The sequence below is a fragment of the Bos grunniens genome, chromosome 14 (assembly GCF_055505025.1).
Source record: "Bos grunniens cultivar Pamir isolate PY7600 chromosome 14, Bosgru_T2T1.0, whole genome shotgun sequence".
Taxonomy (NCBI): Eukaryota; Metazoa; Chordata; class Mammalia; order Artiodactyla; family Bovidae; genus Bos; species Bos grunniens.
Window position 1 is genome coordinate 82,200,464 of NC_141178.1, and position 21,874 is coordinate 82,222,337.

General features: G+C 66.5%; 1 protein-coding gene across 9 annotated transcripts in view; it reads left to right on the forward strand.

Annotated features, from left to right (window-relative positions):
• Positions 1 to 608: 608 nt before the first annotated feature.
• ADGRB1 (adhesion G protein-coupled receptor B1) overlaps positions 609 to 21,874 on the forward strand; it is a 77,631-nt gene continuing 56,365 nt past the window's right edge. For 3 of the 9 annotated variants that reach the window (XM_086335628.1, XM_086335630.1, XM_086335633.1), the window contains exon 1: positions 13,078 to 13,934. In XM_086335628.1, coding sequence (XP_086191754.1) covers positions 13,166 to 13,934 — 769 coding nt within the window. In that variant the 5' untranslated portion in view covers positions 13,078 to 13,165. Of the gene's footprint in view, positions 746 to 12,951; positions 13,935 to 21,874 lie in introns of those variants that run through there. The other 6 variants (XM_086335634.1, XM_086335636.1, XM_086335635.1 and 3 more) reach the window with 6 other exon arrangements.

Genomic DNA, 21,874 nt, shown 5'->3' on the forward strand with positions numbered 1-21,874 from the left:
TCCGTACCCCCCCCCACCGCCCCACCACCTCTCCCCTCCCCCACACCCCGCCCCCCGCTCGCGCTCCCCTCTCATGTGTGATCTGGAAGCTCTAGAAAGCCTGATGTAATCCGTAATGCAGTCTCTGGCTCCCGATTCGGGATCCAGTTTCAGAGCGAGAGATTGGGGAGCGCCGGCAGCCCGGTGGGGGAAGGAGCCCGCCTCTCTCCTCCTCCTTCTCGCCGTCCTCGGCCTCCTCCTTCCCTTCCCCGCGCCGCCCCGCCCCCGGCTCGGCTCGGCTCGCCCCCCCCTCAGGAAGGGGAAAAAAGGCGAGAGGAGCGGGCCAGGAGAGAGGAGCCGAGCGGCGGCGGCGGCGGCCGGAGAGGGAGCGGCGGGCGCGGCGTTGGCGGCGGCCCCGGCGGAACGAGCGTGGAGCCGGCGAGCCGGGAGCACAGGCGGCCGCGCCGCGTTCTGGCCGGGCCCGGGCCCGCGCGCCCCGCATCGCCCGCAGCCCGGGCATCCGGACCTCCCGGGCGTCCGGGGGGCGCCCGCAGGCGGGGGGAGGGGAGGGGGCCTGCGCGCGCCGGCGAGTGTGCTCCCGGGGGCGTCCCGGCTAGGCCTGGAGCGGGCCGGGGGTGGCGGCGGCAGGAGGAGCCCCCGCTCCGGTCGGGCGCCCGGCTCGGCCGCCGGCGACGCGGGGCGCTCCTGGGGATTTGCAACTCGCCCGATCAAGTCTTCGCCAGCGGGGCCGCTGCTGCCGGGGAAGGTAAGGAAGGCTCTGGCGGGGGGCTGGGGACTGGGGACGCGGCGAGAGGGGGCGCAGCGAGGGTGGGAGGGGGGTCGGGGGAGGGGCGGACGCCCGGACTTCCTAACTTCGCCGTTTGGGGCTTCGTAGCTCCGAGGTTGGCGCTCCGAGCTCGGACGCCCCCCCCCCCCGCCCCCGCCCCCTGCCTCCTCCGGCGGCGGCGACGGAATCTGGCAGGTCTCCGCGCGCCCGCACCGGGCGGGTTGAGGAGGGGGCGACCTGGACGTGGGAGAGGTTCCTCGGCGCTGCTCGGCTCCCCCGAGTCCACACACCCGCAGCCTGGCCGGGGTGGCAGGCCAGGCTGAGGAAGACAGCCCTCCCCGTCACATGCACAGAGCCAGGGCCGGCTGGGGAAGGCGTTCCCCTTGTGTCCCCGACCCACACGGGCGCTGGCAGGGGTCTCTGGAGCCCCAGAGGTGCCCCGCAGCCACACACTGACCCAGGTAGGTTCAGGAGAGACACCCCGGTGTGTCCCCCTTCCCCTCATCACACCCAGAGCCCCTAAACCCCTGTAGGGGCCCGAGATGTCCTCCCCGCACGCACAGGCTCTCCCTCGCAGCCTCCGGTAGACGCGGCACCGGCGGCGGACACTCCCTGGAGGTGCTCTTGCACCCAGATGGTCAGAGGGCTACCCTAGCACCGTCCGGCCCCCTACACACACACACACACACACACACACACACACACACACACACACGAACGCCCTGACTCGTTCCATTCTGATCTTTTCCACTCGCTCGGACAGGCCGCGCGGATAAGCGGATCCGAACTTTGGGTCGGCCCTGCGCCCTCTCCGCGCGAAGCGGCGAGGGCGGGCGCCGGGCACTCCTCGGTCCCCATTCCCAGCGGGCCGAGGCCGTCGGTCCTCGTCGGCCGCCGCGCAGCTGCCTCGAGGAACTAGCCTGGCCCCCGCCCCCTCCCGGGCAGGTTGGGGCTCTGGGCCCGGCCGGCCGCCCTCTCCCGCCAGTCCCCGCGGCCCCCTGGGCAGGGCACAGCGCGCCTCGGGCCTGCTTCGGGAGGGCACGGCGGAGCTGAAAATCGCCGCGAAGCTTGGTGGCCGGGAAGGCTTGTCAGAGGATGCGGCTCCGAGCCCGTGGACCGCTGCCGGGTGCGGCGGCTCCCGCTGGGTCACTTCCCAGGCAGCTCAGAGGGAGCGCCCGTTCCAGCACCCTGGCCCCGGCCCGCTGGGCACCTTACCCTCCCCACTTTTATTTTCGGCTTCCAAGTTTCTTGGCGTGCAGGGAGCCAGGATGGACACAGACAAGTCCTAACCCACCCCTGCTTCAGCGCCCTTTCCCTCCGCGCGCTCCCGTCACGGCCCTTTCATTCCCCCGGGTCAGGGCCGAGAATTCCTTAGCAGCTACTCCCGAGGAGTTGAAATGTGTGCAGGTGTGTGGGTGGGCAGGGGGCGCGCACCCCCCTCCCCAAGCAGCCAATTGGCAAACGTGTTGGGAAGGGGGCTGGGAAATCTGCGCTCCCAACCCACCCTCGGGACCTAAGGGGACCCCCAGCGCCTTCCCTCACAGACACAAACACACGCCCCCTCCGAGCAGCGGCCGTGCGGGCGGGATGGGGGCGAACGGGAGGCCGGGGTCTCTTTTCATATCCGGAGGTGGAATACCGTGTATTGGGGGTCTGAGGAGGCGGCCATAGCGTCTCCTAGAGTCTGCAGCCTTCTATTCCTCGGCGACCCTCGCCGCCGCCGAGGCAGGGAGGGAGGTCGAGGGAGAGAGCCTCCCTCGCCCCCGCAGGTGGCCGCGAAACTCTGCGTCCGGACGCCCGGGTGCGGCCGGGTCCGGCTTTGAGGACCCCAGCAAGGTCAAGCAGACGAGGAGGGGGTGGGGGCTCCCGGGCGCGCCCCCGCCCGCGCAGTGTCAGGGCCACTCAGGGGGTGGGGGCCGCCCGCCGATCAGTCCGGACCGCCCGCCGCCCGCGCCGCGTCCCCGGAGGCGAACGTTGCGCGTTCCGGGATCCCGGAGCGCCCAGCCCCGCGCGCCCTTCCTCTCGGCTCGCTAGCTCGCTCTTGCTCGGCGCTGCTTTCAGACTTGTTGCGCCTGGATCTGGGGGGCGGGGGGCCGGCCTGGGAGTCCCGGAACCCGAGCGGAGGGAGGCCGAGAGCGAGGCCGGCGGGAATGCGCCAGGGCGGCGCGCGGCTCCGCCGGCGGGCGCGGCGCGGAGGCTCGAGCGCGGAGTTTGCCGCCTCCGATCCCGGGGAATGGAGCTTGTCCCCGCCGCGCTCCCGCGCGGGGGCAGAAAAGGGGATTCGCCGCCCTCGGCATCACGCCACTCTGCTCGGGACCCAGGGTCGGCAGGGGACGCAGCCAAGTTGGGGGGCCCTGCCTCGCCCGCAGGCTTCGGCCCCTCTCCGGCCTCGGTGGCCGCGTCCGTGAAATGGGGGCGAGGGGGAGGCTCTGGGGGCCCTTCCGGCCCAGGCCCTCGGCGCTCTCCCGGACATTCGATGCGCTGGGCCCGCAGCGGGCTGGGCCCGCAGCGTCCCGGGCCCGCAGCGTCCCCGCCGGCCGTGTCCGGAGGCAGCTGGGCGCCTGCGGACGCGCGGTCTCGGGGCCGGGCAGGAGGCGGCGTCGGCGGGGCCGGACGAGCGGCGGGGTGCGGGCAACCTCCCTCGGCATCCTCGCCCCCTGGCCGGCCCGCCTGGCCCGGGCCCGCCTCCGGAGCGGGTCCTGAGGGCGAGTCCGCCCCCTGGGGACGCCTCCAGCTCCGGCCGGGGCGGCGGGCGCCGGGCTGCGGTGGCGGCGGCGGCGGAGGGCGGCGCGCTGCCCCGAGCGGCCGAGAGAGGGCGCCCGCGCCACCGGCCGCCTGCCCGCCCCTTCCGTCTCGTCCGCGGCCGGGGCGCCCGCCCCATCCCCGCAGCCCGGCCGCCCCCGCCTCTCGGCGGGCCCTAGGCTCCCTTGTCAGGGCCCGAGTGCATTCAGCCGCCTCCCCGCACTCGCCGTGCCCGCGTGCCCGGTGCACGGGAGTGAGGAGCGCGTTTGGGTACCTGTGTGCCACGCGTGCACGTGCGTGTCCGGCCGGCAAGCTGGCGGCTTGTGTGGGCAGGCACGCAGACTGCCACACGTGTGTGCGTGCGCGGAGCAGATCTGTGTCAATGCGCGCCCGGGATGGCAGGATTGAATCTAACCACGTTTTACCTGCGGCAGGTCCTGTGGCGGCGTGCAAGCCGTGGCCCCCTCAAACCTAAACCCGGAGGGTTGGTTAGCTTCGTGCATCCCGACTGACCCACTCTTGCCCACTGTCCTCTGGAACTCTCTGGCCTCCAGCCCGCGTGGCTGCGGCCGTGCTACCGGTCAGAGCAGCGATTTCTAGGTAGACATATGGCCTGGATACCCTTGTGTATAGCCTGCACACATGTAGTGAAAGTACAGGTGCCCACGTGGACACGTGTGCACTGGGAGTGCAGCTTGGGCAAGGCAGAGGGCGTGCCCTGCCATGTGAAGGCTAGTGGGAATAAGGCAGGGAAGAGACCCTGCTCAGTTCAGTGAATGGGCTCTGGCATGGAAGACAGCAGCCTGCAGGAGGCCAGAGGTAGGGGTCTCCGAGAGCCCTCTATGGGGAATGGCAGCTAAACCAGGAGAAGAGGGGTGGAAGTGGTGAGGATGGTCTCACACCAGAGCAGCCATGCAAAGGCCCTGTGGCAGGTGTGAGGCGTAGGCAGCTCATGTGCAGGAGCTGGAGAGATGAACAGCAGGACTGGGGCTCCAGAGGGAAGGGAGCCAGAACCCAGAGCCCTGCAGGCCTTGGGCTGTGTCTTGGGAATAGTGGGGACTATGGCAGGGGAGGGGAGTGGTCCTAGACTGAGGTCGTGACCTGCCCCAATGGCCAAGGAGATGGTAGGTGATCCTGGGGGGCAGCGTCTGCCCACAAGCACAGTGGACTCCAGGCTCCTCTTGTCATCCAGATACCACCCAAGACCCCCTTCAGTGTGTACCACAAACAGACCCACAACACAAATACGAGTGTGCACTGCCCTGGAAGCTGGGCCCCATGGTGGACATTCATGTCTGGGGCTGTGGCATTGCTCTGAGGATACCGAGCAGAGGGTGCTGGGGGAACCCCTCTTCCCACTCTACGTTGTTGGGAAAGCAAGGCCCAAGAGGGGAAGAGCTTCCCCCTGATTCCCAGCCTGGGCCTCAGCGGCAGAGTACAGAGGCACGAGGCCTCCTCTGCAGGGCGAGACGCGGCAGGAGACCCGGGACCCTTGGCCGTGGCCGCTGCCACAGAGGAGTTCGGATCCCTGGGTTCGGATTCCTTTCTACTGGAGCATCCGGAGCCTTCCCTGTACCCAGTGTCCCCCTGGCTCACAGGGTGGCGGGAATCGGGGCTCCTTCCTGCCTGCAGCCACCATTCCCTCCGCTTTTTCTTATTAATTCATTTCTACTTGGGCTTCCCAGGGGACGCTAATAGTAAAGAACCTGCCTGCCAGTGCAAGAGACATAAGAGATGTGAGTTCGATCTCTGGGTCGGGGAGATCCCCTGGAAGAGGGCATGGCAACCCACTCCCAATATTCTTACCTGGAGCATCCCTTGGACAGAGGAACCTGGAGGGCTACCATCCATGGGGTTGCAGAGAGTTAGACCTTCCTGACGCATGCACCTGGAAGGTGACAAGCAATGGGAGCAGCCCTAAAGGGCTAGAGTGCAGAGGGAGTCTCCTCGCCCTAGACCCCAGGTCCTCCTGTTAAGGTGTCCCTGTTATCCTTCCAGAATGTTCTGTGCCTTTACAAGCATAAAGTGCTTTAGACAATGGAATCCGCCTGCGTGCGGCAGGAGGCCCTGGCTCACCCCTTGGCTGTCTCATCCCCAAACCTCACTCCCACTGTTGCCCCCACGCCTCCTCCCCTCACCTCCCATCCCCCGCAGCACCCCCACCCTCGCCTTTGACTCTCCAGCAGGTCCCTGCCCGTGGGGTCTGTGTGCATCCTCCGGGGTTCACTTGGGGGTGGGGGTCCCTGCTGAGTGACCGGGTGACTGCGGGAGCAGAGAGGCCTCCAGGGCAGGAGGTTTCCAGGGCCTCAGAGGCTGTGATGGATGGCGAGATGAGGGCCAGGTTGCCCCCGTCCCTCACGGGGTGGCTGGTTTTGGGGTGCTGACTTTCAGCTGAGACTCGGCTGAGGGGTCCCCAAGGTGAGAGGAGAGGCAGAGGACCTGAGGAGCTGGCAGGCAGGGGCCTCGGAGCTCCATGCGTGGCCCAGGTGGCCTGGCCAAGTCACTGGGGTCAGGGGGTGATGGTGGGGGGCCCGCCCCCTGGAGCCGGTGGCCAGGGCTGGCGGAGCCTCCCTGCCGCCTGGCCTATGGAGTTTGGACAGGCAGTGTAGGCGCCGCCCTGGGCAGTCGGGGCTGCCAGCCCGCTTGTCCAGGCGGATGCAAGTGAGGTCAGAACGTAGAGAGCGCTGTCCCTGCCCCCAGCCCAAGCCCTGACCCTCCGGGTCCCACCAGTCCCTGTGCAACCCGCAAGGGCACATGTCCCTCTGGCTTGGCCCAGCCCTGGTTTCGGGGTCAGCCTCCTCCCCAGAGCTCGCCCTGGGCCACAGGTCAGCTTGCCCCCCTCGCTGCCCACCCAGCCCCAGCTCTCAGGGTGCAGCTGGTGGTGGCGCTGGGCGCGGCCCACACTCTGCCATCATTCCTCCCCTCAGCCCTCCTGGAGATGGGGAAGAAGGTGTCTGTGGGTGCCGGGAACCTTGGTACCTTTAAGCACCAAGTGCTCAGGCTCCTCTCAGACAGCATGTCCTGATGCAGCCGCTGGTGCCATGGGGCGGGGCGGGGCTGTCGAGAGCCCCGAGACCTAGGCTCCCTGAAGCGTGTCCAGGTTAAGCACCCCTTCCTCTGTTCTCGCCCCTCCCACCACCCCATGCTGTCAGGGACACCCTGACACCCCTGGGACACCCCCGGGACCTCCGCGTCATCGGCCCAGCCACAAGGGCCCTTCCTGACCGCCTCTTCCCATCTTGCCACCATCCCCACCCCGTCCTCGTGTGACCTTGGACCGCTGACCTTGGATGAGCCCCTCTTGCTGAGAATTCCGGGAACAGACCCTGGCGTGGGGCGTGGGTGGAGCGTCACCCGTGGCTAGCAGCTGAGCGGGCGAGGACACCGTGTCTCCCTCGGGGAGCACGGGCTTCCTCTCGGTACCAAGCAGGGGGACGCAGAGAGGAGAGGCAGGGACATAGGTCGCAGCCAGAATCTCGGGAGCCTCCCCTCCTTGGGAGAGCTCCCTGCCCCCGAGGGACGCCCAGCTGAAGGGGCTGATGCTCTCACTGTCCCCGCCCGGGACTCCGCAGAGTGTGTCTGTGCAACACAAGAGCACTGTGTGTGCGTGTGCGTGTGCCCTGGTCGCAGGACGTGGTGGGAGCTCGCAAGGGTGCGTCTGTTCTTGGGAGGCCCCGCAGGCTCAGGTATCGCTTTCCAGGGCAGCCACCCTGCCTGTGACCCAAAGGCTCATGACCCGAAGGACCACACGTGTCTGCCCGGCGGGGGGTGGGGGTGGGGCAGAGCTGCTCAGAGCGGGCGGGTGTGAGCACAGGCCCAGAGCGCGGAGCGTGGGGTGTCTTCAAGGCCTGCGAGTGGCCTGGGGTGACAGGCTCTTGGGAAGGAGAGGCGTGATGAGAGTGCAGGTCTGGACGGGGCAGCCTGGAGCAGAGCCAGCCCAGGACAAGGCTCCTCTCTCCGCCCCAGCACTGGACCTTCCGGCCGGGCCGCCTTTCTCTTTCCTCCGGGGCGGCTCTGCCTGGCTCCCGGCCAGGTTCCCCTGGTGCCCCGGTGCCCAGGCTGGCGGGCAGGGGAGGGAGCCTCCCCACTGGCAGCCCAGCCCCGCCCGGCACCCGCGCCCCTGGACCTGGGGACCCTTCCTGGTCTGCTTCCCCTCTCTGCTGGGAGGACGACGCGGCCAGGCCCCCTCGGGGCAGGCCTGGGATGCCCCACAAGTCGGCTGGGGTGCTCAGGACGCTGGCTGGCCACACATGGGCTAGGAGTGGGGGCAGGTGGTGGTCATGGGGCTGGGGGCCAGGGTCTCCTAGCAGACCACCCCCGGTTCTGCTCGTAAACGGAGGCCTGCCCCGGCTCCCAGCCCCTCCCTATGGCCCCGCACCACTGAGACCGCTTGGGCAGGCTGTCTGGGGTCTGTGACCGGGGTTGCCCAGTGGGGCTGCCTGTGCCTCTGGGAAACTAGCTGCCTGACCTGCCATGGCCCAGGAGGGACCTGTGGGGGCCCTGGGCATCCCACGGGGGGAGGGCGGGGTGCTCAGGCGCCCTTAGGTGGCCTCTCGCAGCCCTGCCCACCCACCAGCCTGCGGGCCGCCGTCCGTGCCGCGGCTGCCCACCCGCCCCTCCCCCAGGGCAGCCTTCTCCAGGACACAGGCGGGCACTGTTCAGGGGGCCGGCCGGGACAACAGAGCGCCTTTGTGGCTGGTGTCTGGGGATGCCATTGGTGGCCTGGGGTGGGTGGGGAGGGGACGGCAGGGCCAGGAGGGGAGCGAGGGGCCCAAGGATGGAGGTGCGGCTGGAAAATCCCGGAGCCTGGTGGGCCAGCATCAAGCCTGGTGGGCCAGCATCGAGCCCACGCCCCTGTGGGCAGGGAACCTGGGGCACCCTGGTTTCTGATGGCAGGCAGGGGCTGGACAGTCCACCTGGGCACGGATGCATCTGAGACATGGTGGGAGGTGGGTGGGGCACCCCTCAGCAGATTGGTGACCCCTCCAGCTGTGATGTGGGGCTGACACTGTTCCTGCCTCGCAGGGGTCCCCTGAGACCCGAGACCCGGCCCGGTGTGCAGTCAGCCCTCTCTCATCACCATGACTCCAGCTCCTCCTCCCTCACCTGGCTCTCTGGGATCCCCCATCCCTCACCCAGAGGCTGCCCTGCAGGCTCCTAGAGGCCATGCGGAAGGCTCGGGGCAGAGGCTGGCCAAAGTGCTGGGGCCGGGCACTCGGCAGGCTTCCTGGCCACAGGCAGGTTGGGGAGGCGGGGACCCTGAAGGGGCTCGGGTGCCCATTGATCACTGGAACCCAGGACGGGCAAAGGGCGCTCGACGCCGCAGTGACCCCAGTCGGGATATGTGAACCCACGGACCAGACAGAGGCCTCCAGCCTCCGAGAGACAGCCACCCGTGAGGACTTCCGAGAGGAGGGGCCGGCGACCATGCCGGAGCCCAGCACTGAGGCCAGGCGCCCCTACCTCCCTCACCTTTGGTCGGTGGGCTTGTGGAGTCTGACCCGAGGGCAGGCCCAGGCTCTGGGTGTGGCTGAGGGTGGGAGCACGGCTCAGATGAGCCACTGCGGTTACCTGAAGGGAGGGGTGTGGAGCCGCCCTCCCTGGCCCGGCCCTCCTCTGAGGCCCTGCCCTGGGCTCCCTGGGGCTCCCCCTCCAGGCTGGCCCCTCCCGGGTCACTGACCCACACATCCCATAGCACACACTGAGCCCTCCTCCTGCCGTCAGCCTCGTGCGAGCATGCTATAGGTGCCCACGTGTGCAGACGCCTCGCACACACGTGTGTGCACACAGAACACACACATGCACACACAGATACTCGTACGCGTCTGTTCCCCCAGCTCAGCGAGGGTCCTCACCACCCATCACCCACTTGCTTAAGGTGGGGGTCTGGTCATCTCTGAGGCCCTGTTTGTCCTCTGACTGCCCCCTGCCCATCTCCTCCCATCTCTCCGGGCCTGTGCCCCCAACCCTGTCAGAGGAACCCCTCAGTGAAGATCAGGGGCCACCCCCGTTGATCTCAGGACCCTGCCAGCATCGCCCCTAGGGGACACTACCCCAGGGTGCCAGGCGGGGTCAGGGGCTCCCTCGTGGGCCCCACCCCCTCTCAGCTGTGATCTCCCAGCCTGGGATGGGTTTGACTGGTTGGTCTCCACCCCGCTGTGTCACCTGGGGCCTGACACTGGTGTGCCCCGGCCCGAGCGGCCTCTGAGCCGTTTATCCAAGGCCTTGTTGGAGCTCTCAGGCAGGCAGGGAATAGGGCTAGAGGGGCCCCGCTGTTGGAAAGCACCTGTGGGCCTGTCGGGGGCGGGGCAGAGGGCGGGGACTGGGCAGGTGCAGGTGAGTGGCCGCTGGCAGGCTCAGGGGCCATCCGTGCTGGCGGCCTGGGCCTCCTGCCCAGCTCTGCCCCGAGTCCAGCCAAAAGAGGCTGGACCAGGCCACTCAGGGGCTCGGGCTCAGAGCTGGGACTGCCTTCTGGCCAGCAGAGCTGTCCCCAAGGCCCAGGGCATGGAGCCCTCAAGTTCTGGAGAACTCCTGGCCCTCTGGTGGCCCCAGCGACCCCCCGCTGTGGGACCCTGTGTGAAAACCCCACGGGGGGCTCTGCCAGGCCATCTTCTAGCCCCAGGAGCCTCTTGAAGGCTCACACCGGAGCCTCAGTCTTAAGGGTACCCTGACCTCCCCTTACCTGCACCCATTGGCACCTCCCACGTCCCCACGGTGCAGGCTAGAAGGTGCCCTCCTCCCCTGCCCGCTGGGCCCGGGACCACTCCCTCCTGTGGCCCCAGCACCTGCCCCGCTTCCTTCCTGCCCTCGGGCCAGCTTCTCATGTCGCCACACTTATGGGGGGCAGTTCTGAACAGGGCCCTGCCCTGATTGTGACCCTCACTGCTCCTCTTGCCTGCTGTGCAGGGCACAGGGGTGGCCTCGCTCCCCGCACAGGCTGACCGGATCCAAGTGAGCCGGTCTGGATGAGGGCAGGCCGGCTCGCACGAGCCCCTGCATGGGCAGGGCTAGGGCAGTCTGCCTGACCCAGGGCCGTGCCCTGCCTCTCGGGGGGCAGGGGCTTTGTCCTGCAGACCCGGGGCCAGACCCTGGCTCAGGCATCCAGCACCCACAGACTCCCACCCAGGTGGCTCTTCTGTGGCCACAGGCCCCTCTGCACAGAGATCCTCCAGGTTGCGGAGAGTTGTGTCTGGCAGAGGTCTTCCCATGCGTCCCGCCACGCGGGGCCAGGCCGATGCCCCATCCAGGCCTATAAGGCCACAAGTTGGGGAGGCGGCCGTGCCTCGCCAGCCCCTCATCCCCAGCATGCAGGCAGAGTGTCTGCTCCAGGCTGTATCCACTTTCCAGATGGGAGGGCTAGGAGTGGGCTCCCAGAAGCAGGGATGGGGTGGGGGGAGGGTGGGCAGGGCCCAAGCAGGACCCTCTAGGGGCAGGTGTGCGGTTTTGGGGTGGCCTTGACCCTGGGTCCAGGGGGATGGGACAGGCTGAGTTGGCTGTTGAGTGGTGGGGTCGGGGGGCTGTTGGAGGAGGCACCAGACTATGATGAGGGTCTCCACTGGGCTCTGCTGACATCCACCAGGGACTCTCCTGGGCATCAGAGCTGGGGGGCTGGCAGCCACATTGGTTCCCAGCCTAGGGCCAGGGGAGGGGGTGCTGCCGCTGGGGCAGGGGCTCATGTGAGGTCTCGAATCCCACGGCCACCCTGCAGGCAGCCTCCCAGCTCTGGGATTGGCCGTAGTACCCTGGCCCCAGCCTCAGTCCCCGAACATGGGCTATGGGGCTCTGCTGTGCTAGGCCCAAGGCTGGCCCAGGATGGCCTGGAGGTGTGGCAGGATCAGGGGCTTCCTGGAGGCAGGGGCCAAGGGCAGTCTGCCCAGTTGTCCCCAGAGGGCCAGCACAAAGAGTTTGCAAGTTCCCTCCCCAGCGTTTGCCACTAAAGGGCCCCCAGGGGCCATCACTGGTGCTCTGGAGCCCCCTCCCGGCTCCTCTCCCCACTGGGGTCCCCTCCTGCCCCATCTCCGGGTAAATCCACGGGTCCAGTGCTTCCCTTATGCTGGGAGAGTGAGGCTGCACCCCCCTGTACAGATGGGGAAACTGAGGCTGGGGGTAAGGGTGTGGCCGCATTCACACAGCCATGAGGGGGGCCACCCACACCCAGCCACCCTGGCTTAGCTGGCGCAGAGCCCGAGGCCGCCCATGCCCCGCTCCCTGCCCTGCCTCCACAGCCTGTGGGGAAGGACAGCAGGAGGGGACTGCAGAGCGGTGGCCGACCTTGTGCCACTGGCCAGCTGGGCCTGGCAGCATGAAGCGGCTGGCGTGTGCGCGGTCAGCAGAGCGGAGGGGCCGCCCCAGGCCAGGAGGCCGCTGCAGCTCTTCCTGCACCCACCCGCCCAGCTGCCATGGGGGATAACCCCCAGCAGGGGCTTCGGGGAGGTGAGGTTTGCAGGCTAAAGGAGCTCTCCAGGTCCACATGCAGGCGGGTCAGGAGGGGCAGTGCTAGCCTCTGAGCCCAGGCTCTGCTTCGTCCCCGCTGACCTGCGACGTCCTGTCCCCACCCCCCGCAGTGAGTGGGTGGTACACGGCCAGGCCCACTCCTCCGCAGGTCAGGGGACCCCAGGGCCAGGAGTTTGGGGCAGCCTGGGGCTTCAAGTGTGGCCCTGCCCCCTCACTGTGACCCCATCTGAGCCTCGGTTTCCTCATGTGACATGGAGGGGGACAGCGCCCGCCTGGCTGGGGGGACAGGCAGGGGTCAGCGTGGGCCGAGGCCTGGTCCCGGGGGCTGCAGGTGACTCCAGGGAAGGGGAGAGGGTGGCTCCCTGGCAGGAATGCAGGCAGGAGGCTGAGCGGTATGTGCCAGGCACAGGGCGGATGGATGTCAGCAAAGCCAGACCGGGGTCTGACCCCACCCTCGTCCCCCATAGAGCCAGTCACTTATGCAGACGTGAAGACTCCGCACCCGCCAGGGCAAGGCTCAGAGAGGCGGGGCTGCAGGAGGCCGGGGGTGACCTCTGTCCTCTGCCCTCCACCCTGCTTCTCCTCTGGCTGGGTTTTCAGATCCTTCCTGAAAGATGTGGGGGAGGGGTGTGGTCTGAGAGGCCCAGAGGCCCAGCGACAGGATGGCTCCCATGGCTGTGATGGGGCCAGTGGGCAGGCCCGGAGCCCCCGGAGCCTCACCAGGCTTCCCAGCTGAACGGGCACAGCCAAGGCCCCTGGGCCAGCGGCCCTGGCCAGGGCTGCCCACCACTTCCCGCCCAGGCTTGCTTGGGGAGGAAGTGACCCGCCCCTGGCTCTCTGCCCCTGCAGGTGGACACACTGGCAGGCGGGCAGAACAGGTGACTGAATGCGGGCCAGGCCCGCGTTGGAGGCTCGGAGCCCAGGGTGGGCACTGCCCTCAGTGTGCCCTCCCAGGGGCTCAACCCTGCACTCTGCTCTTTCTCTTCCAGCTGCTGCTTGAGGCCATGGGCAGGTGCCAGGCTGCTGGACCATAGGAGCCACCACTGCCCCCCCAGTGCCCGGAAGCCACCTCTGCCCCCCGGTCCAGAGCCCCGGCACCCCCAGCCCGGCCCAACCCCGCTCGCCGCCGGACCCTGGCATGTCCAGGCCTGGCCCGCGCCTGCCTGCCCAGCCCGCGGAACCCCGGCGGCCCCGCGAGCTAGGATGAGGGGCCAGGCCGCCGGCCCGGGTGCCCTCTGGATCCTTGGGCTGCTGCTGCTGCTGGGGCGCCAGGTGGGCACAGCCGCGGGCACGGCCGCAGGGCCCGGGGCTGAGCCCTGCGCCACGCTGGTGCAGGGCAAGTTCTTCGGCTACTTCTCGGCAGCCGCGGTGTTCCCGGCCAACGCCTCGCGCTGCTCCTGGACCCTGCGCAACCCGGACCCGCGCCGCTACACGCTCTACATGAAGGTGGCCAAGGCGCCCGCCTGCAGCGGCCCCGCCCGCGTCCGCACCTACCAGTTTGACTCCTTCCTGGAGTCCACGCGCACCTACCTGGGCGTGGAGAGCTTCGATGAGGTGCTGAGGCTCTGCGACCCCTCGGCGCCCCTGGCCTTCCTGCAGGCCAGCAAGCAGTTTCTGCAGATGCAGCGCCTGCGGCCGCCCCAAGACAACACCCTGAGGACCCGGGACGGGCCCCCCGGGCCCAGCGACGACTTCTCCGTGGAGTACCTAGTGGTCGGCAACCGCAACCCCAGCCGGGCCGCCTGCCAGATGCTGTGCCGCTGGCTGGACGCCTGTCTGGCTGGCAGCCGCAGCTCGCACCCCTGCGGCATCATGCAGACCCCCTGCGCCTGCCTGGGCGGGGACACCAGCGACTCTGCCTCTGGCTCCCTGGCCCCCCGTGGGGACGTCTGCCTGAGGGACGGCGTGGCTGGGGGCCCCGAGAACTGCCTCACCAGCCTGACCCAGGACCGGGGCGGGGACGGCACTCCAGGTGAGTGAGCCGCAAGGCGTCCATGACACAGCGCAGGGGGCGGGGCCGGGGGGGCGCTGCTGGTCACCTGGAGGTCAGGGGTCACTTGGTCCCAGGGTACACTATTTGGAATTCTGGGAGAGGTGCAGGTGAGCCCTTTGGGGGTCAGAGGCAGGGCAGTGCAGAGGTGAGGGTGAGCGTGTGCTCTGCCAGTCCCACCTTCTTAGCAAGCTTGGGGTCCTTGGTGAGACAGGCACCAGCACGGGGCAGAGCTGGTACCATCAGGGGGGTGGGATGGGGAGCGGAGCTCCACGGGGGCGGGGCAGGAGGGAGACCCCGAATGCACATGGAGGGGAGCCCCCCTTGGGACCCCAGGGTGAGGGTGACAGGAGACAGCTCTTCACCATCTGTGCAGGTGGAGACCAGACAGTGTGCCAGGCTGGGCTGGGCATCCATGCGGGTGGGTCCCCGTGGGGCTGGGTGACATGCTCAGGGCTCTTGGCCTCTCCCAAGCCAGTGAGACTGATGGACTCTTCAGAAAAACGTCTTTCAAGGCATGAGAGCAGCTCCGTGGGGGGTTTCAAGGGGAACCAGCTCTCCTGGAACATGGTTCTATTCATGGCCCCTGGGCCGTGGAGCCCAGATTAGAAACCTCCGTGAAGCGGTGAGTGTAGCTGGAGAGGAGAAGAGGGAGTGGGCGGGCAGAGCCCCCAAGGGTGGGGGCGCAGCGTCCAGGAAGCCGTTGGGAAACCCCCGCCTTCCATCAGTTGGGTCAGGGTCCCCAGCGATGGGGTGCAAGGGCTGGTCTTTGGGCTGGACCAGATGGAGGGCGCTGTGACCTTGGCATGGGCAGCCCCGCAGCATGGTGGTGGGGGTGGTCCTCCGGGTGGAGGAGGAGGACAGAGCAGAGAGGGGGCAGCAGCTTTGGGAGGCCAGTGGGTGCAGGAGGGCCAGGCAGGGTGGTGACCTGGCCGCACACGTCGCTTGGCCACTCCCCAGTGGTCACCTGCCACCTGAACCTCAGTGTCCTCACCGGCAAGGTGTTGCCTGCTTTGAGGGACTGTCCAGTCGCCTCAGGCCTAATGGCCCTGGAGCTTGGCCCACAGTGGAGGCCACAGCACAAGAGCTGGCCTCTGCAGCATCCCAGGGCAGTGACCGTGCTAGGGAGATAACCTGGTCTAGCTGGAGCTGCACAGAGCTTGCGGGACAAGGTCAAGGAGGCGGGGCCGTTGTGATGAGCTGTGAGCTCGCAGGGCTTGACGTTGGTGCTGGAGGGAGCAGGCCCAGGTGTGTGGTTGGGTGCAAATGTGGCCAGGCCTCCCGGACGGGGTTTGCCTCCTCTTGAGAGCTGAAGGGCCGTGGGGGCTTTAAGCAGAGGGGGCACAGGGCTGGGGCTGTCGATGCAGTGTCTGGCTCAGAGCAGAAATCCAGGAGGGAGCTGATGCTGGCCTGGCCGGGAGGAAGGGGGAGCGCCTGGGGGATGGGGTGAGCAGCTGATGGACTTGCTGATGCCAAGGATGTGGGCGTGGAGGAAGGAGATTGATCGCTGGACCATGCCCAGGTTTCTGTCTGGGCGTGAGGACCTCAGCTGAGGTGGGGAAGTGGTGGGGAGGAAGATCCGGAGGTCAGAGTGGGACCCGATTATGAGAGGCCCATAGGCCATCCAGCGGGAATGTCATTTGAGAGGGACCACGGGGTCAGGTTCAAGTTAATCCCAGCCTGCCCTGCACTTTCTGTGTCCCTGGGCCAATCCCCTCAGGCTCCTTGTCTTTAAAATGGAGAGAGTAAAACATCTTCTTTCCTTGGTTGTCATGAAGAATGAGAACTGGGGTGAAAGTGTTTCTAAGCAAAAGCAACATCAGTGATGAAATGTCAATATCTATGTTTATTATTAGGTAGGGGATCTGGAGGGCTTGGCAGGCAGAGACAGATTAGAGGAGGAGGAGGGCTATGTGGGGACTCTGGACTTGAGCAGAGATTCTGAGAAGGGGAATGTTTGCATGTGGTGCTGGAGGGAGGTGGGCTGGTGTGTGTGTGTGCACACACGTGTGCACATGCTTGCACTCGCACATCTACGTGCACATGTGTGTAGTGTGTTACGTGAGCATATGTGCACAGTGTTACGTAAGCGTGTGTGTTCAGTGTGTTATGTGAACATGTGTGTGTTCATGCATCCATGTGTACAAGTGTGTGTGGGGGGAGCATGTATGTGTGCGTTCACACAGGCGCTGCCAGTATGTGTGTGCACACACTCACACATACACGTGTGAGTATTTGCATGTTTGTGTGGCTGGCGTGTACACGTGTGCATGCTGGTGTACAGCGCATCAGGTATCTTTGTGCACTGTGTTTGTGCATGTGTGTGTGTGAGCGTGTACACGTGTACACTGGTATGTACTTGAATTCACTGTGTACGCACGCGCGTGCGTGTGTGTGTGTTTAGGCTGGCTCTGCGCAAGTCTTGACAAAGCTCAAGTCAAGGCTCCGTGGCAAGGCCAACTGCCTCGTGGAAGACAGTTTGGAGGGCATGCGGGCTGCGGCTGCCACCAGGAAGTGAGGCGCTCGACTCTGAGGGCGGGGCAGCAGGAACAGGAGGTGGTCACCCCCACCCAGGGGCGGCGCAGACTCCATGCCCGTGCCTGGACTCCGAAGGCCCTGATGCTTCTGAGGCCTTGGGGGTACACGTGGCGTCAGTAGGTTACACCACAGCATCTTAACCAGTTCACTCTTCCCAGCCTTGCAGGTGGCTCCCAGCGAGGACCTGCCTCCCGGCCCAGGGCCTCTGCCCGGGGTGCTCCCTGGCCTGGAGCACTCTCCCCACATGCCCCCTCGCTCAGGGGCTGCCCAGATGGCACGTGGCGGCAGCCCCAGGCCCACTGTGCCCTCCCTCTCTCTCCCTCTCTTCCCACACGGAATCGCCCGTGAACACCTGAGAATTTCCTGTGTCCTGACTCTGTCCCTGCCAGGATGTCCCCATCGTGGGGCAGGGGAGTTGGCCCTGCTCACTGGGGACGCCCTGCTGTGGCCCAGCCCCTGGTGGCAGCAGGCCCTTGATAAACACGTGTTGAGTGGGGGGAGGCACAGAGGCGTCCAGGCTGCGGGCAGGCTCACACAGCTTGAAAGGGGAGACCCGGAGCAGAGCAGCTCTTGGCCACCCGGGGCTTCTCCTGCAAGAGCTCAGGTGAGAGGGTCTCTGTGTGTGTGTGTGTGTGTGTGTGTGTGTGTGTGTGTAGGGGCGAGGTGGCCCACGGGCCAGAGAGGTCTAGCAGTCATTCAGAAGACACACAGCTGAGCCAGACCCCATATCATGCTGCGGAGCCTGTGCCCCGGAGCCACGCCCCCCACCCCGAGCAGGGGAGGCTGAGCCAGGCGTGTCCTCCGTCCCTGCTCGAGGGGGCCGTGCGATGCCCAGAGCGAGCAGGCGGCCCAGGCCAGCCCGTGGCCCACTTTCAGCCATGCCCCTGCCTGGCCTGTCCAATCGCCACATGGCCATGCCATGCGTCCGACTGGCAAGCCTTCCTCGGGCCAGAGCACCGCTCCCTGCCCCCAACCGGCTGCCCCTCTGCACAGCCCGCCCGCTCCCACCCCCTCCAGAGTCTCTCTGCGTTTTTCTGCCTCTGGTGAGATGGGGCCATTTCTCTCAAGGGTTGCTTTAAATATTCATGTTTTAATTAAAGAATTTTATTGCAGAAGCGACATGTAAGATAATGAAAAAGCAGCATCCTGGGGGCTGGGGGCCAGTGTGTGTGTGTGTGTGTGTGTCCCTGTGTATATGTGTGGGTCCCTGTGTGTGTGTCCTGTGTGTGCGTGTGTTCTTGTGTGTGTGCATGCGTGTCCCTGGGCATGTGTGTGTCCCTGTGTGTTCATGACCCTGCGTGTGCACATGTGTGCCTCCCCCAAGTGCCTGCCTGGGTGGGGTGGAGCTGGGCTGGAGCCTGAGTGTGTGACATCCTCAGCGCGTGTAAGGCAGGGATGCTGAGCCTAGGGCCGTGACCTGCCCCAGGCTGAGTGCCCCGGTGCCTCCAGGCCCATCCGCTCTCAGCCGGGGTGCCCCTGCCCTGACACCCCATGGGCTTTGGAGTAATTCCCACCCTCAGTGCCGCACAGCTACCCTCTCTAGGGGCTGCAGTGTGTGGAGAGAGGCAGGGCTCTGATAGGAGGAGGTACTCGAGGGGAAAGGGTGTGTCTCTGGAGTTTAGGGGTGACCAAGAATGTGTTAGGGGGATGGGGGGGACAGGAGCAGGAAGGGTCAGGGCCTCCCTGCCAGGACAGTTTTCATCCCAGCCCGGGGAGCTGTTCTTTTGCGCAAAGGCCAACTTAGAAAACCTGGAAAACAAGGTTTCCAGCTCCAGGCAGACAACCTCCAGGTATCGTAGGCGGACAGAGGAAGACGTGACCCCGTGGAGCCCATAAGAGCACACGGGGGGCCGCCCAGAGTGGGGCTCCCACACAACCCTGCAGCTGGGAGGCTGGGAGCTGTGGCTGTGCTGGGGTCTCGCTTCCCCCCAAAGCGGGGAAGGGCTGTGAGTTGTATAGCCAAAGCTCCGGGAGGGGAAGAGACCTGCCCAGGTCATCCAGCATTGAAGTGCAAAACTAGCAGGACCCAGGCCTTGGCACCCTTCTTAGGACAGGGGGCGCCTGCCGGACTAACCCTGCAGATGGGGTCCTATCACTGACTTGCCGAGCCTCAGTTTCCTTCTGTGAAATGGGAATGGGACAGTACCTGCCTGTAGGGTCCGGCACCTCTATCGTGCATGGAGGAACTCTCCTTGTCCGCCTCCTCTGGCAAGTGGCCTGTGGGCAGTGGCCGTGGTTCTCAGCCCCATCCTGAGATCCCACAGTGCCTCCTGCAGCTGGACGGCGTGCTGGTCGCTCGGGCCCTGATGTGGCAGCTGCAGGCCTTGGTGAAGGATGCACCAAGTCTGGACTTACAGAGCCAGAGCGGCGCTGTGGTTTGGGTGGGGGCGGAGCTGCCCATCCCCTGTGGCCTTCATTTGCACATCCATGCAAGGGGTTCAGAGGAAGAACCTGCATGCCGCAGGACAGGCCTTGACTCTGGGGGCTGCCGTCCTCACAGGGGGCTGGACTGAGCTGTGGTTGCGTAGGGACCCCGGCCTGACCGTCAGGGGCAGGGCGGGAACAGGAGGTGCAGCCTGACCTGCTGGACTGGGGAGACCTCTGCTGGACGAGACAGGAAGTGCAGACTGCCTCCTCCAAAGGGGACCCAGGAGGCGGGGAGGCCCAGGGGGAAGAGGGCTTCCCTGAGCGCCCCCGCCCCAGCCCACTGGGGCACAGGGACCCCGGTACCGGGGCGACCACAGCCTCCAGACGGGGGTGCTGGGGTGGGAAGGAGGCCCGGAGCCCCCTCGCCGTGTGTCCGCTCTCATGGGTGGCCAAGGCTGCCTGGCGGCCATTAATTGGCTCTATTCATCCCTTAATGAGATGGAAATGAGGCTTCCAGACAGAGGGGGCATTGAGCCTGGGAAGAATGGCGGCTTCTTTCCGGGCCTGGAGGGGCAGCCCACCCCCCAGCCTTGCCCACTCTTCTGCTGCCCCCTCAAAGCCCACCCAGCCCAAGAGCCCCATGGTCACCCAGCAAAGGGTGGGCCGAGCTCCTCTGTGCCCAGCTCTGCGGGCCCGGGAGACCTGCCTGGGGGACTCCCTGGTCGTGGGTGTGCTTGCCTGGTGAACGTGTATCAGGTGTCAGCCTCGTGTGATGACACACGGTAAAAACGGTAACAAAGATAGCAGCTGCCATTAACCGAGCGTGCACCAGCGGTCAGGGCTCGGTATGCGACAGCGATCCTGTGTCGAGGATCAGAAGTCAGTCTGTGATGAGGATCAAGGCCGTGTGTGATCAGGATCGGGAATCAGCATGTGAGCAGAGTCAGGGCCGGGCCCGGGGGGCAGTCTGTCCTCTGAGCCAGTGGACCCCTGCCTGGCCTCTCCTGATATGACCCTTCCTCTCCTTCCCCTCCCCCCACCACGTCCCCACCACCTGGGTCACCAAGGTAACCAGCCCTGAAGTAGTGGGTGTTTTGGCAGCTGAGGCCTAACCTGAGTCTATCCTGAAAGACTGAGCTCTGCAGCGGTTGCCATGGGAACCAAGTGGCATCCTCCGATTAGCCTGGCTTGGACACCCTCTCTCTCCCACCCACTGCCAGCTTCCACGTCACTCAGGCTTCCACACGGGGGCTGGGCTGGGGCAGCAAGGGGCAACAGGCAGGACGGGCCCGCCGTGTCCCTGCGGCCAGGCCGCCCCCGACTCCAGCCTCCCCGTTCCTCCGTGTCAGTGTGAAGGACAGGGGCTCAGCCGGTGAGACGGAGCCCCAGGCCAGCGGCCTAGAGTGCTGCTGGCAGCCTGCCTTGTCTGACGGCCACACGGCCACAGGGGCAGTGCTTGGAATCTGATCGGGGGCCTGGTCCCGGCTCCCGTTGCTATCAAATGGGCGTGGCTGTGGGGCTCCTGCCGACCACCGCCCGGAGGGAAGGCACCTGAAGTGGTGGCAGTGAGGCCCCGCATCTGGGCAGCTTCAGCCCGTCACACCCTCAGAGCCACTCACGGGCAGTATGCACGGGGAGCTGTCCTGGGGCCCCCCACCCACTCCCCTGTGCCCTGGTCTGCTGGCCACACACCCCGAACCCCTGGGACACAGGCAGTTGCAGTTCAAAACCAAGTCATATCTGCGTAGTAGCCTCCATGCTTCTGGCTCCTACCCAGCCCTGGGGACCCTGGAGCCCCCTGCCTGGTGAGGCTCAGGCCTGCTTGCCTCCTCAACTCCAGGGCAGATCGTCCTGTGGGGTGGGGTGGGGGGAGCCTCACCAGCTCCCGACTGTCTGGACCACCCCTCTCTGAGCCTCGGTTTCCTCTGCTGTAAGTGGGTCCACACCTGGTTCCTGGACTGGGACTCAAGGTTCCTGAGGCATCCAGTGCCGAGCAGGGAGGGGGGACAGGAAGTGGGGAAGACAGGACTCTGCTGCCCAAGATGCTACCTGAGGGCCAGCCTTGGGGGAGCACCGGGCCTTGAAGGGTGGGAGCCCAGGTCCAATGACCTACTCAGCCCCTCCTGACTAGGGGAGCCCAAGCATTCTGTCACTAGGGCAGGCTCAGACTTCTCACGTGGACAATGGGGACAGAGAGGCCCTGGTGGGAGCACAGGGCATCAAGCCCAGGCTCAGGAGGGGCTCGGAATCAGGGCCCTTGACCCCCTGGAACCAGAGTCCCTGCAAAGCTCAGCCGGGCCTCTACTCTGCAGCCCTGGCAAGGTCCTCCCCGGGCCTCTCTGCACTGCATGTGCGGGAGGGGGAAAGCAGGGCCCATGCCCAGCCACAGACCACGCAATTAAGGTCAGAGCTGGCCCCTCCTGCTGGGCCCCTGTCGGGGTGCGTTGGCCTGCCCACCTGCCCCACCCACCTGCGTGTCCCAACTGCAGGGCAGGTCTGAGAACAGGCCTGACTTCTGTGTGCCCTTGAGGCTCTGCCTCTCTGGGCTCCAGGGGAGGTGGGATGCTTGGGAAGGGGGGCTCTGTGAGGGCAGAGAAGGATCCTTGATGGCCTGGGGGCTTGGAGGGTGAATGAGCCTTGCCTTCTGAACTGGGGCACTTGGGCCCACTCCCCTGCCTGCCATTCATTTGCTTCCAGCGCCCCCTGCTGGTCAGTTTCCTGCACAGGCACAGCACAGCTGACACCTTTCGCGTGGCCCTCCACAGAACCCAGCACCTGGACGCCCAACTTGCTGCGCATCAAAGCAGGCTCTCTGGAGGAATTCCCTGGAGGGCCGGTGGTTAGGACTTGACGCTTTCACTGCCTTGGCTCGGTTCAGATCCCTGGTCTGGGAACTAAGAGCCCACATGCTGGGCAGTGTGCCAAAACACACACACACAAAGTGGGATTTTCTAGCATCGACTGAAACCCCACGCCTGTGGTCTCCCCATCGTTTCTTGCTGCTTGCCGTCACAGGC